Raw genomic sequence first — 19589 nt, forward strand, 5'->3', positions numbered from 1 at the left:
TCCAAGAAAATTTCTCAATTTCTCTTGCATGATGAGATTTTCAATTTACTACTTCAAATCAAAACACTCGTCCATGTCATGCCCGTGGTCTCTGTGGAAGCGGCAATACTTGTTCCTATTACGCTTGTTGGGATCTCCTTTCATTTTCTCCGGCCACTTCAAGGAAGGATCGTCCTTGATTTGCATGAGAACTTGTTCAAGCGGCATGTTTAAGGGCATGTATTATTGACTCTGTCTTGAAGAGCTTGACTTCTTGTTGTCTCGGTCCTTCTTCTCTCCTGTCTGTCCCTTATTTGGACGAGAACCTTGTTTAGAGTGGCGCAGGAGATCTATTTCCATTCTCTCAGCTCTCTTCCTCTTCTTGGCTATAATGGTGTCTTCTGCATTCATAAAATTTTAGGCTGAATGGACGAGTTCAGCCATAGTTTAAGGCTCTTTCTTGTAAATCTTGCAGATGAATAAATCAGAGTTAACTCCATTATAAAAGGCTGCCAATAATAACTTATTGTCCATCTTGTCCACGGTCAAGGCTTCTTTGTTGAAACGAGTAATGAAGGACCGTAAACTTTAATTCTCTCATTGTTCAATAGTTAACAAGCTAGACGATGGGGCGCTTATGCCTTTGTCCTCCGATGAAATTATTGACAAACAACTTACTCAACTCTTCAAAAGAACTTACTGTGTTCGAAGGTATCTTGCTGAACCACACTCGCACTGGTCCTTTAAGGGTGGTAGGGAAGGCTCTGTACATAATCTCATTTGGAACCCCTTGAAGATGCATTGTAGTCTTGAAAGTAGCAATATGATCAAAAGGGTCACGCGTTCCATCATATGAATCCAAGGAAGGCATTTTGAACTTCGGAGGCAAGGGATGACCATTGATGGAAGCCGTGAAAGGGGAATCTGTTCGATAAACCAAATCCTCTATGGGATTTGCCCTTCTCATGTTCTCCCTCATCTCATCCATAACCTTCCTCATCTAATCCATCTCCTTCTCCAAGTGTGGCACCCTTCACAAAGTGGTGCCCTTTGATTAACTCTTGGGTTCAGCATTTCCTCCTCTATCTTCTTGACTCTAAGCTTGTCCTTCAACATATCCTTCGCGACGTTGCCTCCTTAGATTAATCTCCCTAGTCAACCCTTGGTTCTGAAGAGTTAACTCCGCCATGGCAGCTGCCATAGACTGTATATGTTGAATGGAAGACGGTTGCGTGACAGGCACTAACTAGCGATCTTGATGGGGATTGCTAGAAGTATCCCTACTCTCCTGGTGGCTTGAGCTAGTGGCTCTTGATCTTGTTCAAACCATATAGCCTTTTGTCGAAGAAAGATAAACTGCAAAACTCAAAATTAATCTCTTCCCATAGACGGTGCCAACTGATGATGCTTGGAAAATCAATAGGTTGGATGTTTCGAGCTTGAATGATTTGGAGAGCCTGAAAAAGGAAAACAAAGAATCAAAGGAGACCGGGGTTGACCGGCCAAAAATCCTCCGATGATGAAGTTAGTTTCTTTCTTCAAAATTTGGAATTCCAAAATTCTAGGAATTGTGTAAAGGGAAAAAACTTACTTTTATTTGTCAGGGATGAGAGCTTATATAGTGCTACAGAAGCGGTTACTTGTCTTGTAACTTCCCCCACATTTATGGAGGTGAGAAAGTTTACACTCACTTCTCATAACCGCTGTAGAAGTTAAGATATGTACTCTCATCTTCCATAACTGCTATTGGAAGTTAAGTGTTTGACAGCAGGTTACAATGATGTATCAAGATCTCACCACGTCGTATGGTTCGCAAGCTCATGTAGACAAACCATGTGTTGGGGTCATCCATGCACGAACGACTTTACTAGGTTTGGACGAGCTCCTCTTAAGAATAGTAAGTGAACAGTAGGTTTAGTTATCATGGTGCTTTACATTCTTAGGACGGCTGCTCATGGATGAGCTTACACTCTGTTGACGACTACCTAAGGACGAGCCACACTTGTCTTTCCCCATCATAATCTATTATTAATTGTGGTTGGCACTCTCTTTCAATTTGAGAATATAAATTAAATTTTAATTGTTTACCTATTTATGCATGGTCTCTTTTATAAATATCATATCATTGTTAAGCAACATATATTCTAGGAAATTTCATAATTTATTTTGAAAACCCGTTTTGGACATAAATTGTTTAAAAATAGGCCTAAGTATTCCTAATTTATACTAATTTCATTGATACTTTGGCTTCACTCTTTTTCACGCTTATGAATGTTTCTCATACGTGTCTATAATTTTAAATATATATTTTTAACTCTATTGTAACCAAATTATCTTGACATATACTTTTTTATTTGATATTTAAAAATCCTTACTCATTACAGAATGCCTCAACCATTCATCTTTCAATTCATTTGCATGCAATTATGTAAAGTTCTCAATTATTTCCTTAAAGCTCAGAACAAACAATTAAATCAATATTGTCTTTATTTTATTTTATTTTTTCCCAAAAAAAAGTTATAAAAAATGGTTCAGGTCAAGGGTCGAGTCGGGTTGACCCGACCTTTGGATCGAGTCACGGGTCAACCCGTTTTTGCTTTGGGTCAAAAAATTCGGACTCGAGTTGGGTTTTTTTGGGTCGGGTTAGGAAATTCTAACTCATTTTGCCATGTCTAACTAAAAGACCTTGCTCAATCATCTTTCTACATATTTAGTATTTCGGCTTAATGATAAAAAATAATTATTAAAGAGCATAATATATTTTTAATTTTATAGCTTATAAATAAAAATTATGATTAGAGCACTCATTTTTAAATTGATGCACTGTTAATATCACTTTTAAGTTTCTCAAAAAAAAAAAATTAATACCACTTTTATCATGTGACAATCACAATAAATTATGTCAGCAACTAGAAATATTGTGAAACAACTTGTCACTAGAGTTAGGTTATGGTTAATGTAGGTAATGAGATTATTTGAAAGTTTGACAGCCTCTGATGACCCTATAATTATTGTCAAAGAGTAATGTTAGTATCTCCCTATAATTATTGTCAAAGAGTAATGTTAGAGGTACTACACTTTTTACTACTTTTTTTTTTCTTGAGATAATATAGACAAAAGACATAGAGAATGGGAAAGGAGGGAGTGGGAAGACAAGAGTTACAACACTAACACTTACAAAATGGCCTAACCTTTAAAAGTACTAGCGAGACTTATAAACCGAAGACTCACTCACTAACTAACTGATGTATTACTTTAGACCACTTATCTTTTTTTTTTACTACATGAAGCTTATAAACGGATTTGTCATTAATTACAAAAATACATTTCAAACATTAATTTATTAGGTGGTTTTAAGTCCACTAATCACATATGATGATGCCAAATATCGTAAGTCAAATTCCTTATCTAACATGATGGAAAACCAATTGTGTCCTACAGCAAAACTGTGTACTAGAGAGTAATGACATTGGAGTAGTGCTGGCCAAGTACCCTCCGATAGTATAAATTTAGACACTTGGGGATGAGTATAAAATATAGCATATGTGATTGAAAATAGATTGGGTGCTGCATTCTGTATTTAGAGGCTGATTTATTACGTGAATATGATGTTTGAAATTTTCCACTGAAGAAAAAATTAACTTTATCGGAATATGATTGATTGAGAATATTTATATGATGTTCTCACTCATCATACGAATAACTTTATATTGTTGCTGTGGGTCCATTGACCTGTCAGAAAACATCATGGAAACAGGCCACGCGATAACCAGGAAAAAAAAGACATGCTCTAATTGTTCCGAGCTGCCAGTGGATCTAATTTAGGAAGCTATTTATCAGGTTTGAGCTTGGATTGGTAGAATCTACAACTAATAAAGAAAATAGCATGAATTTAGATCCGATCCCCAGTAAGTTCTTTGCTTATTATAGTAAGTTCGGAAATGTAAATTTGGCAGGGAAGAAGAAATAGGAAAAAAAAAAAATTAGACCTAGCAAAATACTACTAAGTCTCTTTAGTAGTTACGTTACAAATGAAATTAGGAATGCAGACTAAGCAAAAGATTATATAACCCTAATAACATCGACATTTGGAATGCAGACTAAGCAAAAAATTATATAACCCTAGTTACAAATGAAATTAGGAATGCAGATTAAGCAAAAGATTATATAACCCTAATAACATGGAATAGTTCGTCAAATTGCAACCCTCATCAGACTATAGGCTACAACATTTACATATAATGTCGTCACTTTCACCGCACCATGCCATATACCTACTTCACCAATTTTTTTTATTCCCCTTCTAGGTAAAGCTAATGAGAATTTTCCTGTGGGACACGCTGCTCAACACTAGGGAGGGAAGTGCTACAAAATGCTCTAGGTTATTATGGGCATACCCTATAAACTAATGGCCCGTTTGGATTGAGAGTGGAGGGAGAGGGAGTAGAGATTCGAGAATAGTAGAATAGAATTAGCTAAAAGTAAAACAATTTTGGGCCAATTCTACACTACTCCCCCTCCCTCCCCCTCATGCATGAGAAATATAGGATTGCACCCACAAATAATTTCACCATCATTGAGTTGCTAAGCTAGTCAACCATCCAAAGGTCAATAATCATCGATCACACAACCGTTGCAGAATGTTGACAGTGATGACTGCTCTAATAACAGGATGAACCATTCAAGAGAACACAAGCAATCATAAAAAAAGGGACTGATAAAACATAGATATAGTAGAAGAGTTTCTGGATACATTGACATTCAGATAACCCCAACATGCATCAACAAATCACAGCCCATTTCTCACTATAAAACCAGTCTCTTCAAACCAACAAGGATGAGGAGGAAAAAGACTCAAATCATTCACCATAGAGGGAAAAAAATATGAAAAGTAATAAGAACCATCCAAAACTGCCCAACAATCCCTTCTCAATCAACATTGCAGTGACCCCAGGACAACTCTCATGCATTTAACATCTCCTGCTACAACAAACTCTACTATTTTACTGTTGCTTGCATTCTGGAGGCCGCTCACCCGACTGACCATCTGCAGCTTGTGTTCTTCCACTCTTCTACAGATTATAACACCACAAGTGATCAGGACATTCCAAATAAATTAAAAACAATTAACTAGAGAAATGAATGATAAGATCATTTTGGATAAGATATATTCTTTTCTGAGGGAAAAAGAAAGGACAGATGAAAAAAAGGGGGCCAGGGGGAGAGGTAATCTGTAATGGAAATGAAGGAAACAGGAAAAGAGGTAACACACCTTGTGTCCGGCTGATGACTGCAGCAACATCCCAAAACAATATGACAAATAATGATTAGCATCAGTTTTAAAAACAAAATAAACAATAAATAGAATAAAACCTGGCCACATCAATAGAATACCCACCTTCTTTTTAGGCTTGGATTCCTCTTCATCTTCTTCGTCGTCGTCGTCATCTTCTTCTTCTTCATCATCCTCCTCTTCATCATCATCCTCCTCTTCAACATCATCTTCTTCATCATCATCCTCTATGTCTCCAAACTCGTCTTCCTGAATAGCCTCCCCGGTAAACCATGACACAGCATGGGGAATGATCTTATCTCTAATAGTTGACCTACACAGCATTATCATGAAATTACAACATGCTTCATCATGCTACTAGGAATCAGGGTTTCAGTTCAATAGTATAGACAGAGCTTTAACAGAATTGTAACTTAATAAATCTGCCCATTGACAACAGAAAATGTATAATACTCACCCAATGTCATAATCTTGTTCCATTTGATTTTGGAGCTCCTCAGCCTGCAAGAGGATTAAAAATAAACTAAATCACATAATATGCAGTCAATAATCATCAATTATTTCTCAAAAAACTGTTGTGATCTAGGTCATACAGCATCTTCATCAATATCTTCATCATCCTCAGGGACTTGAGGTGGATTGAAAAAGTTGAAGAAGCTTTCACAACTTTCAGTTTTAGTAATTGGCTTGGCATTCTTCGATCCCTTCTTAGGCTTCTTCTTAAGAAGCTTCTGCGTCAAGCATTTTCCTGGATACCATTCAATTTCAGTCCTGCAAGGCACCAAGTACCAATCAAATACTGTGTACAAGCCAGTCAGATGATATACCTATAAAATGAGAGGAATTTTCAGGTGATAGGAAGATAGTATCCAAAGTTACCCAATTGCTTTCTCTAGAATAGGTTCATCTTCATCAATCATGTGATATGTCTTTGTCAAGACAGCGTTCTTGAAATAAGTATTGGTCTCAAAAAAGAACTCGAGCTTGAACCCCTTTGGATTATCTATCCTAGTCCACTTAATATCTTTGAGATGTTTCAGAGCTCCTTCATCACGCTCAGAAATCTGATTGCATAGGAAAAAGGAACAAAATGTGACATACACTCTTACAGAGGCACCAAGTATACAAAATTATTATACACAAGACTGACCTCATCAGCTAGCACCTCATTATTTTTCATTGCAGTCAGCCAGAAATCAGGCACTCCTTTCTCTGCATGAAAAAATTACTTCAATATCAAGCTACAAATGAATTCCACCAAATAGAATTCTCGGGTACTACAAATAAAGGTACCTTCAGCAGCTTTATCTTCTTCTTCTTCCGTTTTTGCTTCATCTGCAACTCCTTCAGCTTCAACAACACCATTTACAATCTCATAACGCTGCAAGAGTTTAGTACATAAATAAATAGGTAAAGAGATCGACACTAATTAAATAATTTCAAAATAGTTAAAAAGATGCCGGCATTCAAACACAGTAAGCATGGTAAAAGAAAAGCAAGAGGCACCACAATGCTGGGTTCAATAGCCTGGAGGCATGTAACTTAGGCACCTAACTTTAGGCCTTCGAGGAGTACCACACTAACTAGTAGTGGGATATGTCTTTAACGAGAAAGCAACAAATTGTAAGTGCATAATGCAACACTAAAATATCTTTCAAATACTTTCTTCAATTTTTCACAATACATATACTTATCCCGGAATCAACCTCCCAAAATATTAGGGGTAAGGTTGCCTTCTATAACCTCTCCCAAACCCCGCAAAAGTGGGAGCTTAGTGCACTAGGAATGACATATACTTAAAAGATGACGGGAGAAGAAAAAACATGCACTATGTATGAGTAACACAGACACAGCATAATCAACTCTCATCCTTAATGCAGAATATGATACCTTGGTGTATAGTGGTTGGTACAACTTTTGATATTTGGCTTCAAGAGCTGCTCTCTCCTCGAAAAATTTTGCCTCTAATTCATCATGTTGGCTCTGTAAATTAATGAAAAGTTTAAATAGTCTGAATTTGAAAATAAGAACAAATCAAGAAGATGAAAACGCAATGAAAGTATCTCCCAAAAATTCTATTTTACAATTTACGAAATAACAATAATAAGCAAAATGCAAAGCATGGAGTTAGAAAGCAACAGGTTAAACTCTTTAACGGTTTTAAACACACAAGACTGTTATCTGAAAGAGCAACAAGATCTCCATATAGAGAATCACCGGAATACTTAAGGAGCATTTGGATTAACATTTTGATGGTATCCTATTAACTTATTTGCCTGTGTACAAATTTTTAAGGCATCACTTTTTGTAGGTCTAACTGTACTTTTACCCACTTTCAGCAAATCAGCAAAATGCCATTCTAAACGCACACTTGGCTTAATCAAAGTTGTTTCAAATCAAGTAGGTTGAAACTCAGAAAATGAAAACCAAGCTGGACTTAGATTTTTCCTGCGTAGAAAATTATCCTAAATCCAAAGATGGTGTCCAATGATCCTTTAACATTCTGCACAAGTTTGCAATTTTGTAACAAACTTGCAGCAAGTTCATATCGTGCGAATACTAAATATGCCCCTAACACACAAACCATGGGATCATCAGACTTCCTTGTTTATATGTATATTTTAAAGTATAAATTGAAGTCGGAAATCAAGCTTAAAGAATGAGTTGCATATACACGACAACTAGATCTTATTGCGCGCCATTTAATACAATAGACGCATACTTTTCAATAAACAATATAACATTAAAGCACATTGAAATAGACATAGACGTGCCTGGATCTCTTTGAGAAACTCGACACGTTTCCTGACTTTCGGAGTAAGATTCTCGAGCACATCGGAGTGCTGTCCAGCCAGAGACTGAATCTTATTCTGCACACAAACACCACAATATCAAAACCCTAAACCGCAAAAGATATGATTTCCCAAAAAAAAAAAAGAAAAAAAGAAGCTAATACTCTGTTTGGTTGCCAAAACAATCGAATGTTCTTTTCATTCCCCAGTTGTTTTCCTTCGGGTTTTCTCAGCTTCCAAACAGATAAAATGAAGGAATGCTACTAACCTTAAGAGCATTGACGAGGTCTGCTCGATCCTCCAAGTTGAGAGCTTCGCATACAAAAAACAAAAATCAAAGAAAATAATAACACATTATCACAGATGATTCGAAAAACAATGAGAGAGAGAGAGAGAGAGAGAGAGATTAAGGTTTTGGAGAATTCGAAGGTACCGGCGTTGAGATCGGACATGTTGAAGTTGTCCTTGTCGTTGCTCATTGTGAATTTTTTCCCTACTTTTTTTGCTGAAAAATATGTGAGAGAGAGACGGAGAAGAAAGAAGAAGAAGAAGGAAGAAGAAGAAGGCTAAAACCCTAGAAAGAGGCGAAGTGGTAATGGTAATCAGACTCTGAGAAAGAGGGCTTTTAAAACGCGGCCCTCCTTAAATCCTTGCTCCCCAGCCCTTCTTTTCTTAAACCAAACACCTAGGCGCTTTATTACAAGGGGGGCACTTTTTTTATTTATTTATTTTTTTTTAATTACCTTCGATTAAAAAAATCACAGATGATTCGAAAAACAATGAGAGAGAGAGAGAGAGAGAGAGATTAAGGTTTTGGAGAATTCGAAGGTACCGGCGTTGAGATCGGACATGTTGAAGTTGTCCTTGTCGTTGCTCATTGTGAATTTTTTCCCTACTTTTTTTGCTGAAAAATATGTGAGAGAGAGACGGAGAAGAAAGAAGAAGAAGAAGGAAGAAGAAGAAGGCTAAAACCCTAGAAAGAGGCGAAGTGGTAATGGTAATCAGACTCTGAGAAAGAGGGCTTTTAAAACGCGGCCCTCCTTAAATCCTCGCTCCCCAGCCCTTCTTTTCTTAAACCAAACACCTAGGCGCTTTATTACAAGGGGGGCACTTTTTTTATTTTTTTATTTTTTATTTAATTACCTTCGATTAAAAAAATAAGTTACGGTTTTTTTTTTTTTAAAAGGTTAAAATGTAAAATATACTTTCTAAATTTGATTAAAATTTATTTAAATTCTATAACTTTACTTTCATTCAATTTGAGTAATTTAAGTTTCAAATTTATTCAATTCAAATTTTTCCTCAAATTTCATTAAAAATCTGTTATTAAAATTTTTTCTTTCTCACATGAAAAAAAATCTATAAAATTAATAAAAATATTTTATTCAATGAAGCTCTTTGTCCAATTTCTTAAAAAAAAATGCATTTAAATTTAAATATGTACTTTGAGGACTCAATTAAATGAGAGTAGAGTTAGAGGACTCAATTAAACAAGTGGTATCTCATGCATGTCTATTTGAGAATTACTTATTTTTAGTAGTTTATTTACATAATATGAGACAAAAATAATAATAGCTAGTTTATTTCTAAAAAAACTAAGTAAAATATCTCAAAATATTTGGGTTACATATAACGGATACAAAAGAATAATTCTCGGTATTAAACGCATTAATAAACTAAATATAAGTCTTAGCTAAAAGTCCTTTCTTCAATTTGTATTCACACCTTACTTAATACTATATTTTTTTAAGAGAGGAATACACCTTACTTACACACCGTTTGTTTCGGTAATAATATTTTTTAGAAAATAAATCTTTTCTAAAAAGTATTTTCTATAAAACTATTTCATTTTTCTATATTTGGTAGTAACTTTAAATGAATTGAAAAAAATCTCCTAACTTCCTTTATTTAGCTTACTGTGAGATAAAAAATTTTCCAAAAAAAAAAAATAGTGGAAAACAATTTTTAAAAATAAGTCATATTTTTTATGTTAACTAAATATAGTTTTTATTTGACTTTATTTTTTCTAATGTTACCAAATACGAAAAACTATCTTTACACAATGTGTTTCAATCGAAATAAATGGAGCCTTAATATGACTCCAAGAGATAGATGTTATGCATTTCAAGGCATATATTGGCAAACTGGTTTGTAATCCGTCAATGAATGAAAAGGTTTTAAAATTTAAATATTTTTTGTTTGAATATGAAATTTGATAACAATGACAATTAGTAATAGTCTTTTATTTATTCATTTATTGTCTAAATATAAATTTTATAAATTATGGTAGTTATTGATCGGTAATTATGGTAGTTTTTTATTATAATTAAGTAGATATTTTTATGGAAGGTTTAGATATAGAAAATAATTTAAAATCGATTTTTCTTCGAGGCTAATATTTTTTAGAAAATCAATAGTTTTCCAAAAAAATATTTTTAATAAAGATACCTCATTTTTCTATGTTTAATAGCAACCTTAAAGGAATTATAAAACAATCTTTTAATTTCTCTTATTTAACTTATCGTGAGATAGAGTTTTTTCCAAAAAAAACATTGGTGAAAAATAATCTCTAAAAAATAAGTCATACTTTCTTTTTTTTTTTATGTTGACCAAAAATAATTTTCCTTTAACTCTTTTTTTTTTTTTTTAATGTCACCAAACACTAGAAAAATGCAGAAAACTATCTTCACACAAGGGTTCTATTGAATCAAATGAAGTGTAAAAATATAATAATAAAATAAGTTATGCAGTAAAATATTATGATTGCAACCAAAAGTTAAACATCTTCAGTTTTATATAGATGATATATTATAGACTTATTATAATCTATAGGGTTTGCATGCTTTCCATTTCAATACAAGATATCAATCGTTCAATTTATGGTAAAAAATCAAATTTTCATGAATTCAACTATATACATAATTGTATGTCATTTAAATATCTTATTATGTCAAACTAGTTAGTAACTCATACAAAGGAAAGTTCATCAAAACATTATCTTTTTTTTTCTCTATTTTAGTTTTTTTTTTCTTCTAAATATTAAATTTGATAATTATGGTAGTTATTAGCATATTTTTATTTATTGTCTAAATATGAAATTTAACAACTCTGGTAGTTAATAATAATAATAATTTATTTTAATTGTGGCAAGATTTTAATGGAGTATTTAAATATAGAATAAATTTTAAACTCTATTAAACAATACATAATGAATAAAGACGTGTAAAATTGGAAGACTTCTAAAACTTATGTAGCAAAATAATATGAGGTTAATAAAAAGTCAAAGTTTGAATTCAAAAAAAAAAAAAAAAAAAACCTCGTTTTTATTTAGATTATAAATGATAATCAATTTTAAATATTGTAACATGAAGTACATCTTTAGATTAATTTCATGTTCATGTTTTTTTTTCTTTTTTTATGTCAATTTAATTTTTATGTTAACATGTATTACATCTTTAGATTAATAACAATAGATATCCTATAAAAAAAGAATATTAAATTTTCACACTGAAATGTTTCCTCTTCCATTATTTGACAAAAATTATTTTTGTCAACTTATTTTACTATTCAACTTATTTTTGCTATTATTCATGAGTCTCACTATACTTTTTGATACTATTCATGGGTCACACTATATTATTTCAGCTAACTTTTACCTTTAACTACAGTATTTTCAGTAAAAAGTTTTTAGTTTCAGCAAAATAAGCAGATCCCAAACACATCCTAAAAACAAATTTAGATGATCCTCTCATATAACTTTGAGGACACATTAGGAATGATTTTTTTCTCTCACCACTTTCAAGTCCTTGATTTCTTTCCAAAAAAAAAAGAAAAGGATTGTTTTCATCAAACACGATATTGGTTTGAGTTAGTTTGGGTAACATGGAAATATGATCGCAAAGCATTGAATTCAATACACGAAGTGTTTTGGTATGAATTCTAATGTGATGATTGCATTTTCTTCATATGTTTGATGTTATAAATATTTCTTAAACAGTGCTCATAGGGAAGAAATTTATTTAGCACGACCAATTCTAGCAAATTGACAGCTATATGTTGCACTTTGTTTTTGTAAACAATCAAAAGCATTCACATGGGATATCCAATCCATGATTAAGTTTTGAGTAGCATCTTTTATTAAGAATTTTTTTTTTTTTTGGTTACATCTTTCATCATCGGCTACCAAATGAAGCCTAAAAGAAAATCTTGTACACACACTGAATCATTGATTCCTTAGCCAGCATCAAACACATGCTTTATTGGTGAGCATTGGCTGTATTCGGGTCCCAAAATAAAGTATACCTGGGTGGTCTATTATTGATCGTTTTCTGTGGATTTTTGTTAATAATAATATCATAACGTCATGGACATTAAAATAGCGCATTTAGTGTGGGACAAAGTTTTCATACTAAGTTTCTCAAAAAAAAAAGTTTTCATAATAAGACATTAAAAGAGTACATTTTTATTGATAATTTTATGTGAATTTTTTTTAATAATGTCATAATGGCATGTACATTTTCAAAAAATATAATGATTAATTAAATCATCTAAGTCACATGATTATCAGTTCTAAACAATAAAAAAAAAAATCATTTTATAAATCATGCGACTAAAATTACATATAAATAGTTAACACGTAGTAGCTAAAAAACTTTCCAAAATTCTGTTCTTTAGTGTGAGTTTGGGATGGTCTATTTTTTGGTTTATTTATTTATTTATTTAGAATAAGCTGAGTAAAAGTAAAAACAAATTTAGAAAATTAGAACCAAAAGAGCACTTATTCCATGTTTTATAAACATGTAAGAGCATTTACACCACATCATGAAAAAATTCACGTCTATTGTTTTTAGTATAAGAACTTATTTATTCTATTTTATACAATCACTTTTCAAAAATTGTCACATTAAATTATCTATTTTACACTATATTTCATTAAAATATTATTTATTTATCAAATTTTTATTACTCTCTTAAATCTCTTTCCCTTTGTGTATAGGAGTAAAGAAGTACTAAAAAACAAATTTGCATAGTTTGATGTAGGTAATTTTTGGAGTTGGATATGCAAGATTGTCCACTTATGTTATTATACGTTGACTAACGTGAGTATTCTATAATGCATTAAATTCAAGATTGCCAAAGAAAAGAGAGGGTAAAATAACATTTGTTGCCATTTGGCTTTACATATATGCAATAACTTGAACAAGGATCACTTTAGTTCATCACATTTCACCAGTTGAACAAAGAGAGAATAATTTGTGAAACTGCTCTAGATTTGTTCACGCTATATTAAGACTTTGTGCAGACCATTAGCGGGAATAATACTGCTGACATTTTGTAAACAATTTGGACAAAAGATGTCTGAGGATTGAAGAGGATGATCCATTAATGCTCCCACTTTTTTCCAAGTTTCCACTGCTCACAATACTAATCACAGAAATTAGCCAAAAAAAATTCAATTATTAAGAGCAATTGTCCACCGGGGGTTATCACTATATTGAATTGGTTCTATTCTAAGCTATTTCAGGTGGCATTGATTCATCACTTTGCCTAACTAGGTGAAAGGAAGGAAGCCCATAATCTAGTTCATCACCAAGTAGTAGAATCATAATTGACTAACATTTTTACATGTCTTGTTTACATCCTCCCCTCACCCTGGTCATGAAAGTGGTATCATGTGTAATCGTTGTATGCAATATCCCTCTCATATGGAGGTGGGTCTCACATTTGTAGGGTTCAACCCAACATAAGAGAGATGTTGTATGCAACATGTTACACAAAATAATAAATCCAAGTGGTGTTGGTGGTTTTGGGGAGGGGTTGCTAAAGCATTCCCTTAAAAAAGATTCAATGTTCAGTGCAGCAGCTTGCACAACATTTAGTACAGTCGTTTTCTTTAGGAACTTTTGACACTGTAGCCATTACATGACACTTGATACGCCTAATGTGGTGTCGTGGAGTTAAAAGTACTAATATCACCACACAACTTGCAGCCTTCCCAGAAAAGATGAGACTTGTTGTCCAAAGTTAAGCAAGAGTGCAAGACCACACTGTCATTCTGGGGGATGTCCAAGTAGAAACAAAAATTCTTGATACCCGCACCCCCTAAAAAGAGATTAAAGAAACAAAAATAAGATCTTAAAAATTGCAATGAAGAGTTTCATGAGGTACTTGCGTCGTCGTCGTCGTCTTCACCGTCTTCTTCACCCTTAGAGTCATTTGACTGGTCAGCATTAGCTGGTTTCTCTGGGGTCAAGATGCGACCAGTCATAGGATCAATGGGACGTGTGTCACGTGGTCCACCTTTACGTCCCATTGCCATCATGGGGGGTGGAGGTAGTAAGCCTGCTCGAAAAAGAACGCGCTGCACAGGTTCTGAGGGTTGCGCCCCAACAGAAAGCCAATATCTGCAGACAGTGAGGGTTAAATTAGTAAAAATAAATTAGATACGAGGGATCCTTTTCACATTCAACATAAAAACACCAATAGGAGCAATGACTTGGAAACCTTATGCAAATAGAAAAGTTTTCCCTATTCTCAAACTTATAGAAAGTCAACAAAACCACAATGCTGCATTGTCTATTTTCCTGAGTTTATTCAACCAAGTATAATAAATCCTACAACTCTAAATCATGCAAGAATGCAAAGGCACATAAAAAGGTGTTGTTAAACCCTTCAGTGCCGATACAAACTACAGAATATATCAACAATATTCAAAAGAGAGTAGTTTCAACTTTTAAACATCAAAATAATGCACGTATGGCTTACACTTCAAAGCAGCCAAGGTTTAACATACAAACAACAATAAAGTAACCTAAAATTGTAGGGTTCAAGCTTCCTCAGCTGGAAGTTTTAAATTTTAGATCTTGTTAAATTAATTAAAACTTTAAAAGCTTTTTTTTTTTTTTTTATTTTTTTTTATAAGTAAAGAAAATTTTATTCAAAGTCATAAAAAGGAGTAACCCAAGTATACAGAAGTATACAACAAGGGACCAAAACAGTCAAATACACAAATTACAAGTATCCATCAAATCATAAACCGAATAAATAGAATGGCTTCTTATGATAGACATCCAATCCGATAGTGCTTTAAAGAAGAAAAGTTTTAAGTCGACTATTGTCCTTTCAGAATCTTCAAAACTTGGTTGTTTCTCTCCGCCAAATGCACCACATCAAACAATGAAGGACAGCCATCCAGATAACAATATTACCATGATGACCAACTTTTCCTTGCCAATATTCCTAAAACTAAGAGGGTAAGAAGTAAAAAAACTATATTATTTACCAGAAATAGCCATCTTCAAAACAGTGTTCCACTGAATTTCTAGTTAAAGCCAACAGCCATAGTAACATGACTGATTGTAACCCTATTGATCCTTCATGATCCAATTCAATTATCTTCTACAATTCAACCCCATTGATCCTTCATGATCTCAATTCAATTATCTTCCTCCACCACTCCTTCACACACACGCTGCTCCCTGTTCGACGACTAGGGTTTCTTGGAAAGGTTTTTCTCCTCAACCCATCCCTGCATTTGGCTGGGCCCACCAACACATAGCAAAGGTACAATGGTTTTCCCACCCAATTACCCTACTTTGGTGGCCTCACTGTATGGACTAGGTTTGCCTCCCAAATATGCTGTTACCTTGACCTACTTCTACATTCTACCATTCTCCCTTTGTCTCCTCCCCTCTAACAATGTGTTTGGAAGTTTGGAGGCATAGAAGAGTAGAGAGAATGAGGGGGAAGTAAAGAAGAGGGAGGGGAATGGTTACCCTTCCAATTGTTTGGATGTTATAAAAGTTAATTAAGGGAGAGCAGAATGGATACCCCTCCCTTTGGATGTTTTAAAAATTAATAAGGGAGAAGAGGGGATGGGAATGGGCATATAAATTGACAATTAAGACCCTTATTTGATCATGTAAAGAAATAGGTATAAATTGCTATCATATGTAAATTTTGGTAGTTGCAGGAATAGATTCAGGAACATTGTAATCATCATGTAGTTTTTTTGTTGATTTTCCTTACAACAAATAGTCATTCCTAAGAATATCTATTCTTTAAAATAAGGAATAGCTATTCCTAAGAATATCATCAAATCATGTTATACCAAACTATGGATTACAGATTCAGTGTTCGTACGAAATAGATGCATTGGAATAGTTATTCCATTACATCTTCCAAGTAATCATCATTATAATGTACCAAACATGCCCTAAGAATGTATATTTTATAGTATACAAATTTCTCTATTGTAAGGCTCCAAACTTTGGGGGCTTACAAGGTAGCCACATCCACATGCACGCATGCAGTATCCCAGTTCTAAAATGAAAAATAAAACTTAAAAGATTAACCTTGACACTATAGCCTTCCTTTGTAGTTCGAAAGTCAGGGTGGGAGGGAGGGGGAGCTAAAAACAATTAATTTTGAATACATTAAAAGGAAAAGGAATGAAATGAAAGTTTCTATTTCTGACCAACGACTAAGCTAATATCTTCAAATGAAACTTTTTGCTGAGAATTCAAAACGTATGAATTGAAAGTAAGAAAAGAAAACACTAAATTTAAGGAAATTACTTACTTCACTCGTTCAAAATTAAGACCCATTCTTTTGCCACCATCTTGGCCTACATAAATGCACACATATAGCAAACAATTAGTTAAAAAACAAATCATAATCCTCCCTTTGGTTGCCAATGATATGGATTGAAAAAAAAAAAAAAAAAACCAAGTTGATCTTGTCCATTTCTTTTGTCCCTTAATGTAATTGTTTGAAAGATATTCGAGGGAATAAGATTCAACATTATAATTATAATTATTTTCCAACTCAAACAATTTCTTGGCAACCGGACAGTAGTCAATGGGGCAACGAAATTTTGCCAGAGTGCTAAGAGCCTTGTAGCTCAATTGGCACCGCCGGTGTTTCTAACGAAAATGTCCATAGTTTAAATCCCCCCTCCACACATTGTTGTAACTATCGAATTATCACAAAAATGATACTAACATAGCCATTTTGTTGTTTCTGCAACCATTGCAAGCGTTTAATTAGACATCTAAACCCACAGAAAAATAAAATTTCGAAACGTCAAATTTTACTTTTTCTCTTTTTCCTTTCTCACTAAGCCTAACATAAACATTTCGATCTCTTTCGTGTTCCCAAATTTACTCAGCAGCCAAACGCATCGAAAGCCATATGACTATGCGTATGACATTCCAAAAGGAAATAAGATTTGCAAGAATATTCATTTCCATTGAAAGCATCATAAAGAACAAAAATAGCAATCAAGTAGAAAGTTCACTACGGAGGGAGAGAGAGAGAACCTGGTAAGGGATTGTAGTAGCCTAAGACTTCGAGATGCTTGCCATCGCGAGGAGATCTACTGTCGGCGGCCATGACCCGGTAAAACGGTTTGTTTTTGCACCCGAACCGGGACAATCGGATCCTCACCACCATTTTCTCTCACCTCTATTTCTCACAATTACCGCACAACCCAAGCTTTTTTCTTTTCCCCTGAATATAACACACGAGCCAAGCCTAAAGTCTTAGACTACCTTTTATTTACGCTAGGGTTCTGGGTTTTTTATTTATTTATTTATGGCCGTTAGTGTTAATAAATTTAAGGCTAAATCCTAAATAGCGTTAAATAATAACGCCTCTGTTCTATCAAAAAAAATAAAAACCCCTCTGTATACCTCTCACTGCACATCTTTAAGTTGATGGTAAAAGTATAAATGCTTATGAAATATGAGAAGCAAGAGTTGAGATTCAAGTTTCTAAAAGAGAGTTTTACATCCACACATACTTACATTTTTTAGGCTGTTGTTTCATTTTCAATTTCATCCCTAAAGTTTTAGATTATTATTTTTTTTAAATTATAATTATTTATTTATTAAAAAATAAAAACACACATTTCTCTCTACAAATCAATCACTATTCCTCAAACCTTATTGCCCAACAACCAAACTTATGAATATGAGTAATTATTTCATTACAATTTACAACATTTTTTATTTCTAATAATAAAAATTATTATTCTTAACACAATCTTCATTCAATTTACCAAAAGTGTCCCTAATGTTCAAAGAGATCCAAAATTCAAATTCTCCCTCTCCATGGTTGTAGATTTGTAGCTATCGAAATATATATTTACACACATAATTTTGATTGTTAATAATAAATTGCAAAGATTACTATCAAGGTTTGGCTTAATATCAAATTTGCTCATTGGGGTGATTAATGGCAATAAAACTAGTAACATACCATCTTATACATGATGATATGGGCCATTAAGGATAATAAGTATTGTGGGGGCATTTTTTGCTTCAAGGCCAAGGGCTAGACCAATTGGAGCCTAGGCAATTTTTGCTATTGTGGTATTCTATCACCATTGGTCATCCCTTATATAGCATGAAGATGGAGGCTTTTTTTCCAATGTGGGATAAAAGCAAAAATTGCCTAGGCTCCAATTGGTCTAGCCCTTGGCCTTGAAGCAAAAGATGCCCCTTTAACCAAACTAGTGGTATTCTATCACCATTAGTCATCCCTTACATAGCATGAAGAAGGAAGCTTTCTTTCCAATGTGGGACAAGAGCAAAAATTGCTTAGGCTCCAATTGGTCTAGTCCTTGGCCTTGAAGCAAAAAATGCCCCCACAATAAAAGGTTAACCAAACTAGTGATACTCTATCACCATTGGTCATCCCTTATATGGCATGAAGATGGAGACTTTATTTACAATGTGGGACAAGAGCAAAAATTGTCTAGACTCTAATTGGTCTAGTCCTTGGCCTTGAAGCAAAAAATGCCCCACAAGTATTATTGTGTTGAAAGTGGGATTTACATGGTTAAAATTTCAACAATATCGAAAAAGAGCATCATTTTTCTTTTCGTTATCTGAAATAATTTAGGGTCTGTTTGAATAGAACTTATTTTGCTGAAACTGAAAACTGAAATTTGAAAACACTATAACAAAATAATTTTTAAATGTGTGAATAGTGCCGTGGGACCAATTTTTAATGAAAAAGTTGCTAAAAAATAAAATTTGTGGGTCCTATAAATAGTGCATGGACCTACATGTGTGATGAAAAGTTGCTGAAAAGTTAAAAATATACGGCTACTATTTATGAACAATAGCATGAACAATAGTCGTTTGTTCCCTTGAAATGCGTGCTGCAAAAAAAAAAAAAAAAAAAAAAACCGCAATAGCCAGATCCGAATAGATACTTAGAGTGAAAGGACATAAAAATAGGAAAGATTAAGTAAGATAGAATCTATGCAAAAAACATAAGGACATGAGTCAATTCTTATTATTTGTAAGAAAACGTGTAAACTTCCCCAAAGAAAAGAGATGTATTATTGTGTCAAAGATTTTCAACCAAAAAAAAAAAAACACAAATTTTCTTTTCATTAACGGAAATGAAATGAAAATGCCAAAACTATGAATTAAAATAAAAAAAAGCTTAATTATAAAAAATTTCTTCTAACTTGAACCTGTTTTTTATTTTTTAAGTTTTACTTTCTTTCAATA

The 19589-nt window shown here is 33.5% G+C and overlaps 2 protein-coding genes across 2 annotated transcripts; both read right to left on the reverse strand.

Moving 5' to 3' along the window:
* Positions 1-4681: 4681 nt before the first annotated feature.
* LOC112025958 (nucleosome assembly protein 1;2) lies at positions 4682-8732 on the reverse strand. The gene is made up of 12 exons (XM_065773316.1): positions 8498-8732; positions 8333-8376; positions 8047-8142; positions 7163-7255; positions 6566-6653; positions 6423-6484; positions 6152-6336; positions 5866-6043; positions 5730-5773; positions 5378-5585; positions 5252-5269; positions 4682-5051 (listed from the first exon to the last, which is right to left on the reverse strand). The coding sequence occupies exons 1-12, from the start codon at positions 8541-8543 to the stop codon at positions 4983-4985; spliced, it is 1131 nt and encodes a 376-aa protein (XP_065629388.1). The 5' UTR covers positions 8544-8732; the 3' UTR covers positions 4682-4982.
* Positions 8733-13643: 4911 nt separating this feature from the next.
* Positions 13644-17662, reverse strand: LOC112025963 (small ribosomal subunit protein bS16m/bS16c). The gene is made up of 3 exons (XM_024058642.2): positions 17385-17662; positions 16645-16690; positions 13644-14468 (listed from the first exon to the last, which is right to left on the reverse strand). Exons 1-3 carry the CDS (start codon positions 17515-17517, stop codon positions 14222-14224), a joined length of 426 nt encoding a protein of 141 aa, XP_023914410.1. The 5' UTR covers positions 17518-17662; the 3' UTR covers positions 13644-14221.
* Between the last annotated feature and the right edge of the window lie 1927 nt (positions 17663-19589).

The sequence above is a fragment of the Quercus suber genome, unplaced genomic scaffold (assembly GCF_002906115.3).
Source record: "Quercus suber isolate HL8 unplaced genomic scaffold, Cork oak 2.0 scaffold_73, whole genome shotgun sequence".
Taxonomy (NCBI): domain Eukaryota; kingdom Viridiplantae; phylum Streptophyta; class Magnoliopsida; order Fagales; family Fagaceae; genus Quercus; species Quercus suber.